The sequence below is a fragment of the Callionymus lyra genome, chromosome 8 (assembly GCF_982586985.1).
Source record: "Callionymus lyra chromosome 8, fCalLyr1.hap1.1, whole genome shotgun sequence".
Lineage (NCBI taxonomy): Eukaryota > Metazoa > Chordata > Actinopteri > Syngnathiformes > Callionymidae > Callionymus > Callionymus lyra.
In genome coordinates, this window is record NC_141825.1 from 20,192,230 (window position 1) to 20,212,279 (window position 20,050).

At 37.2% G+C, this 20,050-nt stretch overlaps 1 protein-coding gene across 5 annotated transcripts in view; it reads left to right on the plus strand.

Moving 5' to 3' along the window:
- The window catches only part of mical3a (microtubule associated monooxygenase, calponin and LIM domain containing 3a), a 75,217-nt gene extending 56,255 nt beyond the window's left edge, over positions 1–18,962 (plus strand). For 3 of the 5 annotated variants that reach the window (XM_087796881.1, XM_087796882.1, XM_087796885.1), the window contains 7 exons: positions 126–176; positions 820–927; positions 3,305–3,398; positions 5,647–5,697; positions 14,769–14,868; positions 17,349–17,422; positions 18,628–18,962. In XM_087796881.1, coding sequence (XP_087653007.1) covers positions 126–176; positions 820–927; positions 3,305–3,398; positions 5,647–5,697; positions 14,769–14,868; positions 17,349–17,422; positions 18,628–18,812 — 663 coding nt within the window. In that variant the 3' untranslated portion in view covers positions 18,813–18,962. Of the gene's footprint in view, positions 1–125; positions 177–819; positions 928–3,304; positions 3,399–5,153; positions 5,205–5,646; positions 5,698–14,768; positions 14,869–17,348; positions 17,423–18,627 lie in introns of all 5 variants that reach the window. The other 2 variants (XM_087796883.1, XM_087796884.1) reach the window with 1 other exon arrangement.
- Positions 18,963–20,050: the final 1,088 nt, after the last annotated feature.

Consider the following 20,050-nt stretch of genomic DNA (forward strand, 5'->3'; position numbering starts at 1 on the left):
CCTTGTTTGACCGCTAAATGTAATTTTTTTTTTTTTTTCATTTTTATTATTTGTCATCACGCACTCTCAATCATGTCATCTGTTTCATGTTTGTTTTCCTCCTTTTTTGTTTTGTCTTCCCCAAGTCTGTATATGTCCCTCACGCACTGGCGTTCAAGAGATCGTACGCCTCAAAGGTAGTATTCCATACCATCGATAACATCACCACCTCCAGCACCACTCATCCCCCATTCTCTCCCCTTCTGTGCGCATGTGTCTATTGATAACAGACTTCAGAAAAAAACAACTAAAAACTAACCCACGGCACCTGATGCATGTGACGGTTCTGACACTATCCACTGCTGGATATCTATTGTTGAAATACTGTTGGCAGCTTCGTGGTGACAAAAACACATTTGGCTGTTGGACTGGGTTGGTATCAGCCTGCCTGTCATTGTAGAGCTGTGTTTACACCCTTCTTGGTGTTTTAATCCTCTTATTTTTCCTGAAATATTCCAGACATTTATGCACACACAAATACATATCTGTGACTCTGCAGTATTTACATGTTTGCCGTAGTAGAATTTTATCAGTGAGTGCCTAGTGAATTAAATGTTTAAACGTGATTTATGGCCAGTGCTGGTAGCGTAGAGGAAAAAGAAAACCTAAGATGACTTATTTCAGATACAAAAATATGTGAATTTGTTGTCCTTGTAGTATAGTGTAGCTCCTCGTCGTCCTCAAATTTCTCCCGACTCCTTTGGATTTTTCCGGTGATCGCTGCAGTTTTACTAACATGCTGGATCAGATTTACAACCTCAACCATTGTTGTGATCACAGAAAACCTACACGGAGGAGGAGCTGAACGCCAAGCTGACTCGGAAGGTGCAGAAAGCAGCTCGACAGCAAGCCAAGCAGGAGGAGCTGAAGAGGCTGCACAGAGCTCAGGTGAGTGATGGCGCTTCATGCAACGATCATCACCAGGTTAAGCGGAGATTTTAACTGGCCAGCTTGAGTTTTTTTTTTAATAAACCTTCAGGAACTTGATCAACCTGATACAAAGTATAATGTAGCAATACACTTGTCTCCGATTCAATACTATATGTTCATCCACGATACAATATATTTTGATACAATTGCATAGTTTTCGTTAATATTTTATGGGACACTGATCTTGTGATTGTTCCACTCTTGTTTGGTTGAATTAATGGAACTAAAAAGTCCTAACATCAGCTTTAAAAGCAGCTGGAGTCGACTGTATCCTCTCGTCCTCAGTCATCACCTGGGATCTCGGGGATTACATCTTTTTCCTTTAGCTACAAACGAAGTTATGTCTACTGCCATCTAGCGGCCAGAGGTTTAATTGAAACACCAAAATGAACAAACAATGTAAATATTTGCTCATTAATCATAAATAAAATAAAAAAGTAGAATTATTTTTATTTTATCCAGGCTTAATTGAAAATAAATGAACCAAAAAGGATTCATGATAAAAATGAAATTAATAAATACAATTATTTGAGAACCAAAAAATAATAATCATGGCTTAAGGGCAAAAATTAAGGCAAAACATGAGGAGAAAAAAGACGGGTAAAAGTATCCAGCAGAGGGAGAGAGAAACATTAACACAGAGAGAAAGAGCTTGCTAGCTATCTCAGGGTATTATGGGGAAAGACGAATGAGAGTGATGATGGGAAGGGAAGTGAGATGGATAGGGAAAGGAGTGAGCGTGACAGAGCTAGACAAAGTGAAAGTTTTGGGGCAAAAAAAAAAGGAATGGAAGGGATTTGGCAGGAACGATGGAGGGTGACAAGATTAGAAGGAGTGAGTGATTGGAGACAGAAGGGGAGAAAAGGGAGAGATTGATAAAGTGAGGGTGGTAGGGCAAAGACGAGAACAAGTAAAAGGGTGAATGAGAGGGATGAGTGAGATGGAGTGAGATTAACAGGTCACTGTGTGGAGAAAGAAAAAGGGTGAACAGGTTAAAGCACTGTAAAGAGAAGGGAGGGTTTTGTATAGATTTGATCTAATACTGGTTCTCATACGGTGCTTAAAGAGTGACAGTAACATTTATTTATTTGTGATTATTTAAATAATAAAATATACATAAATCTACTTTGTCTCAGTTACCTTCTGTCAGTCATATTTTGGGGCACCAGTTTTTCAATTATAACAGACTTTTGAGTTGAGTGCTGTTTTATTTAGGGGTGTGTGTGTGTGTGTGTGTGCTTATTTTTAAATACATGTTGAATAAGTGTAAGATACAATTAAATTAAAAAAAATCAAGTGAATCAGTGTGAGAGAATGGTCAGGAGGTGGACTGAGATGCAAGAGGGCAAATAATGGGGCATGAAAGTGTATTAAGTACAAAATTAAAGAAGGAAATTGGAGTGAGAAGATAAATTGGGGATTAGGTGCGTTAGAAAATATTGATACAGGGATTTGTCACAATACTGTATTAATATTCAACAGCATTGTAAAGATAAAAAAAAAATACATTTGAAAATAATAATACTAAATAATCTTCGTGTTGCAATTAAACCTCTGTTCGCTAGATGGCAGCAGTCTGCATTTAAAGGAACAATATAATCCTGTGAGATCCTGGCAATGACTGAGGACAAGAGGATACAGCCGCTTTTAAAGCTGTTGTTATGAATTGACATATTTTGGTTTTAAAGAAAGTAAAGCAGTTACGACCTTGTCATGTTGTCCGTAAATTCTGCAACACCACGTACTCGGACAATACTACAAAAATATCCGTGTTCCTACAGAATCGTTATACATATAGCCAGATTCTTGCCAATACACGTATGAGTGGGGATGTATAAAAACAAGGGAGAGGAAGGTAGTTCAAAGTAGACACTGCTTGTTCAGCGCGATTCTATCGACAGATAAAACACTTAAGATTAGTTAAGCTTCCACATCCTTTAACTCCCAGACTCCCCTTCACCACAACAAGTGCCCGTGTAGCCTGAAGATAAGTGCCACGTGTAATTACGTCTTCGAATCAAACCGTGAAATTATTTTTTAATGTCCATCAAATCTGTGCGACGGCGGACATTAATACCGGCTTAATTAGCTACATTCCCCGTTTGCCGCTGATATTTATTTTTAATGAGCTCCGTCTCTTGCATCCATGGTATGTGTGAGGTACAATAAGCCGCTCCTTCCCTCCGGACAGTGTTTTGTTCTAAACTTGTTGTAATTAGAGCTTAACGCTGTTATGCTGTTTACCCACCTGAGATCTGCTGCCGTTATCACACAATTCTAGTTTTTGTTTACGCACGACTGTGTGTTTAATAATTCCACTGTGAAACATTTTCAGATTATCCAGAGACAGTTGGAGCAGGTGGAGGAGAAGCAGAGGCAGCTGGAAGAAAGAGGAGTCGCTGTGGAGAAAGCTCTAAGAGGAGAAGCAGGTAACCCTCATTTGTGTTCACGTTCACCTCAACCAGTCCTCTAGGTATTTATTAGAACATTTAAAAACGAAAATATTCGAAAAACCCGTGATTGCATTGGATTTTTAAGACGTTTCTATTTGTTCAGGCTTTTCCTTGAATTTCTCGAACTCCTGTGTTGTTCTCAGTATTATCTTGATCTTTAAAGTATGTACTTTTTTGATTGTTTAAGCGCTTTGTGACCCTGGTCTCGAAAAGCGCTATATAAATAAATATTACTTACTTACTTACTAACTAACTTCTTAATTGTAATTTTTTGATATTGTTCAAAGTTCTATCTATTTATCTATAATTAGCTTTATTTAATCAGAGGGGCTGATTTTTCTTTTTTTTTACCTTTTTATGACACAACGAAATAGTTTCCATCGTTCACAAGACAACAAAGACAAAAGGGTAATTTTTCTGCAGACAAAATGTTTATTAATATACTACATTATGTATTTATCATCCAGAATTTGAAATAAATTGATCAAATTCCAATTAAAAAACTGCACAAATAGTTTCCATCGTTCACAAGACAACAAAGACAAAAGGGTAATTTTTCTGCAGACAAAATGTTTATTAATATACTCTATTATGTATTTATCATTATTATTCATCTTTTTTATACAAATAAATTGATCAAATTCAAATTAAAAATCTGCTTGTGCCACAGTGACAATTGTTATAGTAAAGATGGATCACTCGGTTGTTTATAGTCGATCAGAGTTACAAATATCTGGAGAAACAGATGGTTGTCTCCTTCTTCTGTTAGTTAAGCCACTTGAATTATGCTAGAGAGGAGTTTGGTGTGAATCACTGACGTGCAGCAAAAGTGGGATTTTTATTCATGACCACATTAAATGTTACATTTCTTGTAATTTTCACAACTCGAGCCTGGTTGAATATTAACATTGTATGTTTGATCCTTCATGTGTCTTTTCAAACTAGTTCTGTAGGTTTAATGAGGGCAATCTTCTCTGGCATGTTTTTTTTTAAACCAAAAAATGTCAAAATACAGGTTTTGTGTTACAAAATGTCACAAATGAAAAAATCTTTATATCCCAAAAAATCCTTTTTTTTTTTAAACTTCACTCTTCCTATGTCAGGTTTTTTGCCCTGAAGTTCATTTAATGTCAATTACTGAGGAAATTTCATATTTAATTCCTGTATTTTTGTTTCAAATTATTCAATTAGGTTTTAAACAATTATATCAGGCTTCAGAACCTATTTATTAAAAAGATGGAACTCTTTCTGCATCCATTTTATCTCTGAATAATGTGTATTTTCCCTCACGACTGGTGTTGAGAAGGAGAAGCATCACTATAATTTAAATAGCATTTTCTTTCTCCCAGATAAACATCTTCATCTCAAATAATGAGAAATGATTGTTACATTTTGTTGTTGTTTTTGTATAGTGTGGTTTAACTAAATTACCCTGTTCGCTCTCTAGCTGCGTTGGCCTTATTTTACAATGATTTCCTTCCGTTCCTGGAGTAAAGATATTTCTGTTTTTTTCTAATTTATATGACTCTGAGGAGCCAGACTTTATTTGTAAGAAGGCAACGTAGTTTATTTATTAAAAAAAAAAAAAACTTCCAGTTAGCAGGATCTAAAGTAGAAGGAACAAGTGTTTTAAGGGTCTTTTCCTAGTGGTGGCAGAAGGCAGAAAAACAGTGTTTCTCAGCTCTTCAACTGCACTTTTTAACATGTCTACCACTCTACTCTTTTTCCAAGGGTTGTATAAAGGTACTTATACGTTACCCAAACAGCACAAAAGAAGATCAGGTATTAGTGTCACTCGTGTCTTCAGTTACATTGTGACACTGTTCAGTCGGATCCATCTGTGATGACACGTTGCAACAGTTCTCCATCTCTGAACGTCGTCCCGTCCACCCATGAGTAACACGTGACATCATTGTCTGTTACAGCTGCATGCGACCAGGACATTATTTTTAAAAACATAGATTTGTTTATGCGGGTTCATCTTTCACTTGTTAAAACTCATTTTTGAGCGAATTGGCAACTGTCAAACGCAGCAAATCTATGTGATGTCGTTCACACACTGTTTGTATTGCACCGTAATGAAGAAACGCTGTTGGATGTTGTCGTCCGTCCGTATGAGCGTGTGTCGCCTGTTTGCAGCATGACTTCTTCTGCCCGGACTTTGTTTGTGTTCCCAGTTTGGGTCGGTGTGCAATAATCTCTAATATATCCCCTGTCGTTGTAGACTATTGGGGAGATTCTAATTACAGTGAAATCCTGGACTTGCATCTGGGCGGTATGTATTTCAAATCTGTCGCTTGAAACTAACCCATTGGCTAATCGAGTCTGTCCCCCCCGCCCCCCTTCCTCACCCCTCGACCTCACCCCTCGACCTCACCCCTCGACCTCTTGAGCTGCGTACCTCTCACATGGCTGCGAGTCTCAATACTTGATTTTCCACTTCACGCCTCCCATATTTGTTAGAGTGTTTGTATAGAGTTGACATCAAGCAGGATAAGTCGTTTGTCCGACTTGTCATGAATGAGTTAACTTGACAGACGGCACTTTGCCAGCTCAGGTGTGACAGATAAAAAGCGACGCTTTGCTTGTTTAAGAGCCAACATGTCTGATGATGAAATATCAAATTCACAGAGAATAAAAATGGTCTGAGGTGGAAAATGGCTGCACAGCATCTTCTAAAAGAATAATCTTATTATATTTATACAAGGTAACATCCATTTTTTTGACCGATATTATTTCCTTATATTTTGTTCTGTATTTCAGCTTGTCAGTTTTTCAAGTAGGTGTTTAATTTCATTATCTTTATTTCTGTTTTATTTTTTGATGATTTAATTTATTTATGATTATGTTATTCTGTTTAATATATATATATATATATATATATATATATATATATATATATATATATATATATTATTCGTGATAAACGCCACATTATGATCTTATTAGAATCTTCTTATTGAAGAATATTTTTCTTACTTGAGTTGAATACTCGAATACGTATCTAACAGTTAAAGTTAAAATTATATATATATTTTTCAAATCTTTTCTTTTTTTTAATCCCCTGCTCTTTACTTAAAACAGTCTTTTTCCTTTAGATTAACGTTACAGGACAAACTTCACACTAACACATGATATATTTTAGCTAAAATAAAATCTAAATATAAGATGTATAATAACTTCTCAATTCACAATTCATGTACTAAGAGCTTTATTTTTTTTTCAATTTAAAGAAAACATAGTTGCAGTAAAATAATTTTAAAAAGTAGAAAAAGTATTCTTTTATTTTGACATGAATAAACCTCAAATACTGAAATAATATCACCAAATACATTTATAACTATGAAATATACAGCATTACATGTTAACCAGAAGTCCAGTAAAAATTAAACATATCTAGAGAAACCTAAATAATTTTTTTCTAATGTTGTGCAGCCGTTCTCAAACCTACACGTGGATTTAGAACATTATTTTAAGAGAATAAAGAGCACAAAGTGTTCTAGTTAAACATGGATTTAGTCTTTTGATTTGTGATCGTTGGCTAAGAAACATTCCATTTTAAATATCGTATTAATTATAATAAACACGGCCTGCAGCTGCATAGTTTGGGCGGTCGACTCTGCCAGTTTGTATAGAAGAAGAATTAAGTTTTAAAGGGCAACATATGCTTCTCGTGTGATTGTGCCAACAACAACCAGAGGTATTGAGTGATGCAAACAATTCATTACCATCACATATAGGTATCAAATGCCTTTTTTAGTCTTACTAACTTCCATCATATCCTCATCTTCCTCTATAGCTAAAAGCTTTACCCCATTTTCCTCCTCGCCGATTTCCTCATACCAGCTCATTTGCGTAACTCCTGGAGTGTGATTATAGTGATAACAATTCCATTTTTAAATGGAAGTGTGAGTAGTTATAGCATATATATATATATATATATATATATATATATATCAGGTGTTGGTTTGCTTACATAGTTGATACTGGGTTAACCTCAGATTTGGTACCAAAACGACTTCTTTATACATGGTCGCCATAGTAACCACCTTATTCCTCAAGTCGCTGGTTCAAAGGTCGTTTGGCACTGTTGGTAAGATCATGGGGCCAAAGTCTTCGTAACTGAAACGCGTGAGAGTTAAGTTTTGACTTATTCGTGCGGCTCAAGAGGCTCTTTGAATGTCGTCCGACTAAATCTTTAACAGGTGTGTTGTTAATCTTTGGTAAACTGGTCTAATCATCCGTACTAACCTTAACCAATATATGGGGAATTGTTGCACTTTGTCACTGAAAATTCTTAATGAGCCACACTTTTGGCTGTATTTGACTGTTTGTTGAATCTGAAACTGTTGCAGAGATCCAATCCAAGCTGACATTTGGTGAGAGGCACTGCCTGGTATATTATGGTCTGTCCATTACAGGTCATATTTAGACAGAACTTATTTACACCAAAGCTTTTAGCAAGCATCCATAGGTAGCTTTAAAATCATTATGATGTAAAAATTGTTTTAATAGTCACTTTGTTGTTATAATTATCAATGTTACATTAAAAATTACATTACATTACAAACAATTATGTGATATTCTAAATACCAAATGAACAGTCAAACACTGATAAGGAAGTCTGACATAGAGCAATTACACTGCAAATGATGTTAAAGAAAAAAAATGAGAATGTTATCCTGAATTAAGATCATTTTATATCTTTACATCTTGACCCTCAATAGCCTTTTTTATGGTCAGTGGCTGCAGAAACTTGTCAAATGGATTCCAGATGTTGGAACAGAGTTCCGCCCCCTTGTTCTCTGAATTCCAAGCTTGGAATTTAAAAAATCCTTCACCAACCCCCGAGTTAAAAAATCCAAGTTGGCTTTACTATACCGTCCCTATTTTTCAACTACAGGACTATAACAAATTGTATATATCGTGTGACCTGTTAAATAAATGTGTCAAATGATCTGTCCATATCAATGAAACATCTAAGCACCTTGATTTAAATATAACGCTAGTAAAATGAACCGGTCTGTGGACGTGGCCGTCTTGTTGTCCCACTTCCCTAATGCAACTAGAATACTCCAAACTCAGCTGGGAAACTATTCCCATCTCCGAGCTTTGACTTCAGAGGAACCTGGAACGCACTAAAAGTACCTTCATATGGCTGAAGTGTTCAGTATGAACACAATGGCACGTTTTCTCAACCCGGTTAACCACACTGGTGTTCATAGAAGGTAAGACTGGAAGTGGTCATAATGTAACGGAAAAGTGTTTGTCCGAATGTATGGTAAAACTAATTTAAGATAATAGTAAACAATTCCGTAGAAAAACATAAGGAAAGTTACATTTATCGTAGCAGGAACAAGATTTGAGTTCAGTGAGTCTCAAGGACACTATAGCTTGTTTTTATGTTTCGGAGTTTAGCATCCTTTATCCACCATCTCTCATTTCTCTGAATATCTGCTGCAAACACGCCTCATTTGCACTTCAAAAGTCGCCTTCGCTTCAAAAGCAACAAATTACGCTCGGTGTTCTTAACATCTTTTTTCCAAGTGGAGGATAAAGAATGAAAGAAAAGGATGAGATTACGTCCTGAGCTGATGTATCTCCCGGTGATGAGGAGTAGCTTTGATAATGACAGTCAAGTGGTTCTAGGACTCGTACAATATCTCAGTGTAACGCTGCTCTTACACCACGTGGGTGGATCACTGACGTGGCCCCCTGCTGAGGTCTAATTGGAGTAAGAAGTCCAGATCAAAGAAATGTTCCTGCGGTCTGTGGCCGAGGTTTTGTGTCTCTCCTGAAATGACTCCTCATGTCGTCCCTCACTCCACAGCTGATCTCTCCCGCCTCCTCTCCCTAGGTGATTTGTCTTCTTCCTATCACGAAGCTCCTGTCCCTGTTTGAAATGTCTCCCCCATGTTCTCCCTCCCTTATCACGCCCCTCTTTGTCCTCTCCCTCGTTCCCTTCTCCTTCAACGTGTGTCCTCTTTCACTTTCACTTCCCTTTGTTCTGTTTCCTCCTCACTTCCATCTCGTCCCTGCGCTCATTCACTCCTTTTCCAATTGTCTTATGGAAGTTGAGCCCTTTGTGGGGATGCAGCGACGGAGAACTCTGCCGCTCTGCCTCTGCTGTTCCCCTGAAGGTAAAGTAACTGCTTCCCCTCGGCCGGACCTCAAGGACCGCCGGAGATGGTCCGCCTCTGTTCTAATCCCACTACTCGTTTTACTTTGTGTGTTGAGTCTAATCAAACAGAATCCCAAAAACGATCTGGATAGTCTCGACAAGAGTTTAAATTAAATATCTGCACTACTATGTTTCAACATTAGTTTTTTCCACTTATTTAACTAGGGCAGTCCTCAGGGATGGGTCTAGACAGGCATGTATGAGGGGGCAGCCACAAAACTTGAGGGGGCATTGTGCCAGGCCCCCTCTTGCCCCTGCCTAGACCCGGCCCTGGTTTGAGGGGGCACAACATTTATTTGAGGGGGCCAGGCCCCCTCTTGCCCCTGCCTAGACCCGGCCCTGGCAGTCCTTTTTTTTAACACGTTTCACTTAAAAAGTAAATTATTTTCATCATCCGGCTGCAGCAGGGACAAGCCAACAGGGCGTTAATAGTATTCCGTGAAGATATTTTATTTATTAATTCTAACAAATAGCTGGATATGCATCACAGGACTGTAATTCATTAAACCCTGAAACAAAACGATACAAATCAGAAGCTCTTAGAACCAGATACGGCCAGTTACACTCATTGGGATTTGAGTCTGAGAGCATTAAAAAGGAATATTATAAAACCGAGTGAAAGTTAACATTTATTTTATTTAATATCATTTGTTCAAATAACCTTACAATGAAGTAAAAAGATTAAGGTCAATATGATGTATAAATGTAAAATGAAAAAAAAATTCAATTATTCAAAACAGCATAAAAGTTTCAATAAAAAAAACCTTCAACCATTCAATATTTTTGATGGCACTGATACACTTCCATACAATAGAGACATTTCTACTGGATTTATCTCTTCCAAATCCTACAAAGCAAGGTCTAAGACTCTCTTGCTACAACATAATCGCTAAGTCCATGCCCTCTGTCCTCTGCTGCTGTTTGTTTTGGCACAGGAGTTTGAAAAAGCTATATTTACTGATGCGAACGACAGCTTTGTTCTGTGTCCCTCCTTCACTTCAAACATAGTTACTACAAAACACACGGTCTAGGCCTCCGTTTCAAGTCACCTCTGTAAATGTTTGAGTTGATTTTATTTTAACATTTTCAGGATGATTTAGTTCTGTGTCCTGAAGCTAGCTACACAACATTAGTGTATCTTGACAAGCAGAAGAACTTGTTTTGTTTGTTACAATTCAGCAACATGATGATGTACAAAGGGTTTTATGGCAGTGATATCAAACATAGAGAGGGTTATGTTCCAAAAAAAGGTAGTTTAAAAAACGTAATAACTACCTGTTTTGGCAAAATATTTAACCACATGATGAGCACAAGTAGCAACCTGTGTTTTAGAGTCCCATTATTTTTGTGTCTCGGGAGGGACCCGTTTTGCTAATTTTTTTTCCAGGATACTGGTCGGAATGAAGGATGTAACCCTGCCCTTCACACACTACAATAAGGTTGAGATGTTGAAAGATAACTCTAATTAATCTCCTGCCAAAGTTAGATAAAAAAAACGTATTAAAAGTTTAATTGGAAACAGAGATTCAAACAAGCAAGTACAATATTACAAAACTAAGAAATACTTTTGTAGTGAACTTTACTTATAGCATGTAAACAGTATAGAAACAATGGAATCGACTAAAGTGTTTTGCTCTATATCAGTTCCCAACTTGACTTAGAGGTTCAGATAGCAGGTTTAACAGACCATTGAGTTTTTTGGTTCCACAATCATTCGGGTAAATCAGTTAAAGGTCACCTAATGTGTTCATTTTAGTGTCTTAAATTGACCTTGGACCTCTATTGTACTCATCAGGATTGTCTTTTTGTACAAACCTCTCTTTTAATAAAGATATTTACATTAGAAAATGCACTTAAGCCCCGCCTATTGAAACCGCTTTCCCAGAACCACACCCACTCTGCCGTGATTGGTCAAACGTCAAGGTTTGTCAGCGCAGAGTCATCAAACCAGGAAGTCCCCGCCTCAGTCTACGTAATAATGGGCTTCGTTCTCGTAATCTCGTTCTGTGAGACTTCACACGGGGAAGAACTTTATAAAGTAATACTTTTAAAACGGAGCATAGTCATGGTGGGAGACTTCCTGCATCTTGGAGAGGAAGACATTTTAACACCATCTTGTTTACTTCAATTGTAAATACAAATGAAAATACATAAAAATTAACATTAATCTGAGCAAATCTAGAGCAAAATCTATAACTATCAGAGAGATTTGCATCCGTATCGCTATGGCCCTATATAGATGAGAATCTTGATGTGAAACTTCTTCAAAACTATCTTTGCTATCATCAAAAATGATACTGATGATTCGGAACCATCATTTATAAGACTATTTACATTTAAACATATAATATATATACTACCTAGATGGAATATTTATGAACTAATACAATAAATAAATAGATGAATTATCAATAATAATAATAATGAAAAATAATAGTTGTATTTACCACTTCACCCAAACTTTAATCTTCAAAACGGTGTAACATTCAGGGCCATCGATGAATCCACTGACCTGTTAAACAGTTACTTATTTAGCTTGTTAGCTTCAACAGCTATATACTGTCAATGTGAGATAAAAGCAGATTCTTCCTGGCGGATCAACCAAATTGTACAGTAGTTTGGTGCTTGTTGAGACTCGTGTCCACAAGTGTGATGCTGTAAAGGCTGCGACGTGCACGACTGCACTTTATTACTCTCAATGTCACGGCCGATTCGCTTCCAATAATCGTTTAAAGGCAGTCAGTCTAGTTTAATAGAAAGCCGAAATTCAACATCATGTCACGGACAGATTGTGGTAGATTTATTTTTTTTCCTTCTGGGATCTGCATGTTACGGCATGTTCTACTTTATCAAAGTGCAGGAAAGAGCTGCATGAATAATAACACAGGAAAGTTCCCGTACTTGTTACTGTGCTCCTGCTCTGATCCTATGAGATCAAATGTGGGTGATCAATACCCTAGACGTCGCCCCCCCCCCCACTCCTCCTCCTGGCTGGCGGACATGTTTGCTGTGAGAGACTGGCATGAATATTGAATACGAAAACAAGTGTTTAAAATTAATGCATCATCTGCTGGTTCGCACTCACGTCTAACATCTGTCGGAGGAAATTACGGGTTAAATGTCGTGCAGATACAGGGGTTTTAGATTATTTTTGTGTCGGTTTCTACTGTCGCGTCGGTGCCGTTTCTGACACATTGATGACTCTTGTCTGTTCAGCTTCAGCTCCTCTCAGGTTTCACATCTCTCTTTGTTTAACTAGCCAATGCTGGGCCTGAGGCTCAACCGCCATGTGATCAATGTGTGTACATTATATTTTCTCTTTATATCGCAAGAAGCCCTTCTCCTCCCCTTCCTCCCCTTCCTCCCCTTCCTCCCTCCCACCTGCTGCATCCTGGCTTCCCTCCTCGATGTCTCGGTGAATCTGCTCGGCTGCAACCGCTGCAGTCCGACAATGAGAAGCTTTCCCCCTCAGCTGCATGTCACATGAGTCGACCTGAGGAACGTCTACTAGCTGCTCAGTGTCAGACCGGAAAGCATGAGACGAGAATCAATTTATTTTGTTGTTCAAAGAGAACATGTGAACAGTGAACGCCTCTATAAATATACATATGACGCTGAAGCCAACAAACAAACAAAAGTACATTTGTTGTCCCAACACTTTACAAGAGATAAAGATAAGATTAAAGATTATTTACTTATTTAATACATCATCCAAGTTCTGGCACCAGAAAAACTTTTTTTATTTTCATAATCATTAAACATGTCTCGCCATTTATTACTTATATTTAGGGCTGGGCAACGATAACGATTTATAATCAACATCAATCACATTTTTATTTCTATTTATTAAGATTATCACATACGCAAAGTCCATCACTAAATTCAAAAGTCGACTAAAGTCCACTTTAATGTGCTGATTGATCTGCCATATGAACTCAACATTCGTTTTGAAAAACACAAAGCACTAGTCAGTAACACATATTTGGGGTAAATCTCAAAAAAATGTACAAAAAAAAATAGTTAAAAAACATATTGCCACTGACGGGGCTTCGTTTTTCTTACCGTTTTCATAAAGAACCGAATAATGTATGATTGAATTGTACGTATACAATGTGAGTAGTTGTGATCAATAAAGATATCTTGCGATTAAACGCGATTAAGAGTTTAAATAATTGCCCAGATCTACTTATAATAAAGTTTTCGTCAAGTAAAAAATGTTCAATGAAACATAATTACTGGTCATGTTACAATAACTATATAAACAATGGTGTTGCAGGCGACGCTGGCACAAACACTGTTAGCATTGGAAGTTAAATAGTAGTTCGGTAATTCCTGATTGAGAGGTTTTTAAGCATCTCTGTTGGTAAATTGTGCATATTCTTCCCTACAAATATATGAATAGATTAAGTACCAGAAGTAGTTGATCACGAAGAAAGAAGAAGAATGTGCTATTGCTTTAGCATCTGTAGATTTTTCAGTTTGCACTTTGATTGCTTTATTTTTGAGAGCGTCTATAATAATAATAATAATGTTGATAGTCTTTATTCCTTAGCTTTTCTTGAGAACTGCCATCTTGATAGGTCATCATATAGCAACACTATCTTTTGATTAACTTGTGTTTTGAGTCAACCATCCACACATAAAATCTCTCATCAGCCCAGATTGGACCCCCGGGCTTTGGGTTTGGGACACATGTCTTCGGCACATTACGGTGCATTTCTTGGATATTTTTGCATTATTAAGAGGAGGTGAATTTTGTTGACGGCCTGAATAAGATTGTACGGCCCAACATTTCTGGACTGCAAATGTTGACGGACAATAAGTGTCAAACGTTTCCTTGTTTTTGTTTATTTGCCTCCCGAGTGATATTCTTTAACAATGATTACTGACACTCTTTTGCACGCAAAGAAACCCCCAACTGGGTGAAACGAGTGTGTGTGTGTGTGCGTGTGTGTGTGTGTGAGTGAATTGAAACACCACCATGCTGTCTTGTGTTGACCATCAGAAGAATGGACTTGTTTTCCGGTCCATTCTTCCGGCTCACCGTCCCTCAGCGAGGCTTTTGGCTGTCATTGCATTGCCCACGTCAGCCCAGCCGGAACCGTGTGTGACACCAGGCAGCGAAACCGAACCCCTGACTCTTTGTTGTCCTTCATCACCTGCAGGCATGGGAAAGAAGGACGACCCCAAACTCATGCAGGAGTGGTTCAAGCTGGTGCAGGAGAAGAACGCTCTGGTCCGCTACGAGTCGGAGCTCATGATCTTGTAAGTGCCTCGTCATCAGGTCACAAGATGTTGTTTCGTGTCACAGGGATGTTTAATCTTATTCACTTCTCTCATTAATCATTAAGTAAGTGGAATGTTCAGATCTTTATTGCCCTCATTGTTTGAGTAGCGTGACAAGGATCAGCAATAAGACATGGTTATAAAAAACAAAATCATTTGTCATTCAATTCAATTCATTTTAAGTGTCTTATCATAAAAAAGTTATCTCAAGACACTTTACAGTTTGTCTAAGACTATAGTGGAGAAAGGAAAAACAGATCCCAGCAACTCCACTTCCATTCGTACTTGAAATACTTGCGATGCAATTATTATCATTATTTACTTTTGTTTTACTTCAAAGACAAACTGAAAAAAAAGATTTAAAAATAAAAGTAATTAAATAATAATTATTAATCAAAACAAGCTTGAAAAACTATCTGATATTTTTTGTATTAACAAGTAAACTGTGTTACAACAAGTTAATCATTTAAAAAAAAACATTTCAAAAAAGGAAAATATTCACAATAAAATTAAGAATCTTTTCGCTTTCAAAATATTCTACTTTTTAATAAACTTTAAGGACAAAATCTAAAAAAAAAATACCCACACTCTATAATCATCTTAAATATTTTAGATGGTAAATTTAATCTTAAGAAATTGGATTATATTCCATATTTTAGCTGTATTTAATTTGATGACCAAAAGGCATCATGAATAATAATGTAGAAAATAAAAGTTAAAAAAGAGAAAATAATTGATAATATTTACACCACTGTTTTTTTTTTGTTTTTTTTTACTTCAACAACTTTAAATTCATCTAAAATAATCAAGATTAAACTAAAGCTTAAATTATTTGATTATTTTACTTATTTTAGCTAAGTATAATTCATCAGAGTGTTAAATGGGCTAAAACTGGTGAAGACTAATTTTAAAAATTAAAACAAAGATACAAGTGATAATAAATAACCATTTTTATAATGAATTATAAACAAAATCTGATGGATTTTAAGATCCATTGTCTCATTCATGTTAGCATGTAGCTAAGCCTCCCACCAAAACCACCCAAGGAATTATCTATCGAAATTTAAGTAAAGATTTGAGGCAAAAATATCTTCAAATATCTTAAGGTTGTTCCATTGATATTAAGAAATAAAAAAGTCACTTCTCCCTTACCACTTTTGGTGTCCTTTAAACAAAACAAAGCTAGCTTTATTTCTGCTAGCTTAGCTAGCATTTATGTAATATTGATGGAAGACTCCAGCATTAGATGTGATGATCACGATTGATTGTTGAAAAACCATGTTAGCTTCAGTAACAGAGCAGCGTTAGCATTGGTTCAACGACCTCCTACAACATATGGAGATTTTAATTTGCAAATTCAATCATCTTATCTCGGCTCTACCGCCGTCTCTACTGGGAACCACTGAGCTTTGTAGACTCTTTCACTGAGGGCGTGTTAGTGAATGTTCCACATGGACGTTTCAGATTGAGTTAAGCGTAAAGATTAAAATAAAAACAGCAGCGTGTTGTGGATTTATCTGGATTTAAATGCAGCTTGTGCTGTGAGCGGTTTATTCCAAGTTATTTAATATGATGGAAAACATGTACACAATTTAGAAAAGATACAAATAGAAACTGCAATTATTCCACAAGATTAAAAAATAAGACATTGACGATACACCAACAATATTTTAGTTTTCTATCAGTTATCAGTTACAAACTTGCATTAACCAACCTCGCTCTAAACTTTTAGCGTGTTTTGTATAAAGTCAAGCAAATGTCTCAGTGATGTTGGATAAGATCAACTCGAGATACTCGTGATAGATTATCAGACTAAGATTAATGTCGGATCAACTCGACACACACTCGTGATAGATTATCAGACTAAGATTAATGTCACAAATTGTTTGAGGTTGTTGCCGACTCAGCAAAAGAACAGAGGAACATATGTGTAGGAAATATCGATGACTAGATTTTTGTATTACCGTCTGGATCCATAAATAATTTGAAGAATTATTGAAGAATTTGTTCAAAATCAACATTCCAGTGTCCAAAGTTTGAGCTTTGTTTTAGGGTTGCTACAAAAGACTGCCAGTGGTTTGCTAATCCGAAACCCAAGTTTGTTCCTTAGTTGTTGCAACAAACATCTTATTGGAGCCAATCAACACTAAGCTTTACGGATAAGACAATAACATTGTTAAACATCATTTAATCGCCGGTGGATTTGAGCTGCTTGGCAGAGGTCTCCGCTCTCAGTTTGAGAGAGAGGCGTCTTCTAGCTCGAGGGTGAAGTCACAGAGAGCGTTTTTAGGTCAATCAAACCAAAATCGTGACATTAAAAATACAAAAAAGGAAGAAAATAAGAAAAGGATGTGACATTCTTAGGTGTGTAAAATATTGTGACACCTAAACATCATGTCAAGATACTGATTTAAATCCGATCAAAACACATTATAAAACTGATCCGTGTTGTGCGACAGTGCGAGGGAGCTGGAGCTGGAGGATCGCCAGAGCCGCCTGCAGCAGGAACTCCGGGAGCGAATGGCCGTCGAAGGTAAATCACAGATGATACAGTCAATCAAGTCCCGTGTGGATCATCCCACCCCTCGCCGACCTGCTCTCACACCCCAGGGTATCGCCACGGTTACGTCAGATGTTCACCAGCCAGTGTCTAGTTTCGTGAGAACGTATTCCCGATACTCAAGAAACAGCCTCCGCTTTGTTTAATCCAGCACACGTACACAAAAGGAAAAGACGAGGAGAGACACACACTCAGCAACTGAGCGCACACAAGTCACACATGTCTCGTCGACAAACAGGATCGAATTACACTTGGGATGAAACAAAGCACGACAAATGATACACACAAGTAGCGCTTTGTGACCCTGGTCTAGAAAAGCACTCTACAAATATTACTTACTTACTTACTTACTTACTTACTTACTTACTTACTTACTTACTTACTTACTTACTTACTATCTTACTTACTTACTTACTTACTTACTTACTTACTTACTTACTATCTTACTTACTTACTTACTTACTTACTTACTTACTTACTTACTTACTTACTTACTTACTTACTTACTTACTTACTTACTGACTTACTGACTTACTTACTTACTTACTGACTTACTGACTTACTTATTTACTTATTTACTTATTTACTTACTACCTTACTTACTGACTTATTTACTTATTTACTTACTACCTTACTGACTTACTTACTTACTTACTTACTATCTTACTTACTTACTTAGTTAGTTAGTTACTTACTTACTTACAAGTAATCACAGATGGACAATCAACATAAACTCACTGAAATATCACATTTTTTAAAAGATTCTCTGTTCAACAGCATTTTCTCGAATGATTATGATGATCATATTTAACTTTTAATCATAGTTTTTTATGATTATTATATAAAGTGTGGATAAAAATATAAATTTTGATCTATATATAGATATATATAGATATATATAGATAGAGTTCATTTTTGTGTTGCTTCATGGCAGCCGTCATTACGTCCTCCACAGCTAAAGGTACAATGAGACCCCAGCGACGACTGAGGACGAGAGGATACAGTCGATTCAAGCAGCTTTTAAAGCTGATGTTTGGACATATTATGGTTTCGAAAACAAATGAAAACAGTTACACAAGAGTCATGTACTCGACAATACTAGAAAAGTATAATATAAAACACACACAACACTGACAAACAAAGACACATGAGGTTCATTGTGTGTTTTATTTTGCCAGACAACCTGAAGACGGAGAAGGAGCTGGCGCAGGAGAAGACTATCCTCAACGAGATGCTGGAGGTGGTGGAGCAGCGCGACGCCCTGGTGGCCCTGCTGGAGGAGCAGAGGCTGCGGGAGAAGGAGGAGGACAAGGACCTGGAGGGCGTCATGCTCTCCAAAGGCTTCAACCTCAACTGGGCCTGAGACGTGTCCGTGGGAACACCAGGAGGTGTCAAGACAACAAGACCTCGCTCTCCTCTGACACTGTTCACGGTATCTCGGTCCGGCAGGTGCTGGTCCTCGTCGCACCCTCGACACCTGCAGGAGAAGATTCAAAGACTCCACAAAGGGAACTTGCAGTTCGGTCCTACTGATGTAAAGGAAGTTTGTGTACAAGCGAGTGAAGACACTTTTTTTTGTTGTTGTTGTTCAAAGAGACATTCTTCTTGTCAACACGTTGTTTTAAAAATCCTGTCGTTTTTGCTTGTAGCCGCATTCACGGGACAGTGCCCAGGAACTCTTGAGCTTGTGTGTAACAGACTTGCACCCGCACACACACACGAGCTGTCGCATGTCGAGTCCCGCCGGCTTGTTGTGTAACAAAAAAAGTGTTGCAGTGCAGAAGCTGTACGTGACTGTACTGGCCTCCACTGTAGACGTTTACACTTGTGTAGTGTAGTTGCTTCAGCGGTCATAGGACCGGCACCTTCTTCAGGACGACACCACCACCGTATTTATTCTGATGTTCTCGTCAACCGTTATGCAGGATCACGACAGGAAGTGGTACCACTCGGTACCACCATTTCAACAAGATGCCTTCTTTTCCCCCCCGTATTTCACATTCAGCTCAATATTGAACGGGTTTATCCGTCTTTTTTTTGTTTTTTTTAACTAAACAAAACAATGCAACGCTCTCTGCAGACTTGTACCGGTCCAGACCCGGTTGGATCAACACACTAGAAAGTATATTTATGATTTGTTTTTTTTTATATATTGTTTTTGCTCTGAGCTGTGAATTAAAACTGAGTTAAGTAATAAGAGTTGTTGTGCTAGATGGTGTGTTTGACATGATTGTGTTGATATTTATTAACGTGTGCAAACTGTATAATATGTACAGAAAAATCCTAATTTTTAAAAAGAAATGTCTCATGACACATGTTATGTAAATGCTTTATGTAGCTCTGAAGCTTTAGGGGTGTTGGATGTATATGCTGGTCACAGCAATAAAGCAATGCAGTTCTTTAAACATGTCTCTCATTCTTTTCTTCTGGATTCATCCATTAAAACACATTTTTAACCTCGATTTTTGACAAAATGATCATGAACACAATTCACAATTTTTGGTTTATTACTAAATACATTTTTTTTAAAATTGTTTATCATGAATATTGAATATACTGGTTGATAAAGATACATAGTTACGACAATCTATACATTAATTT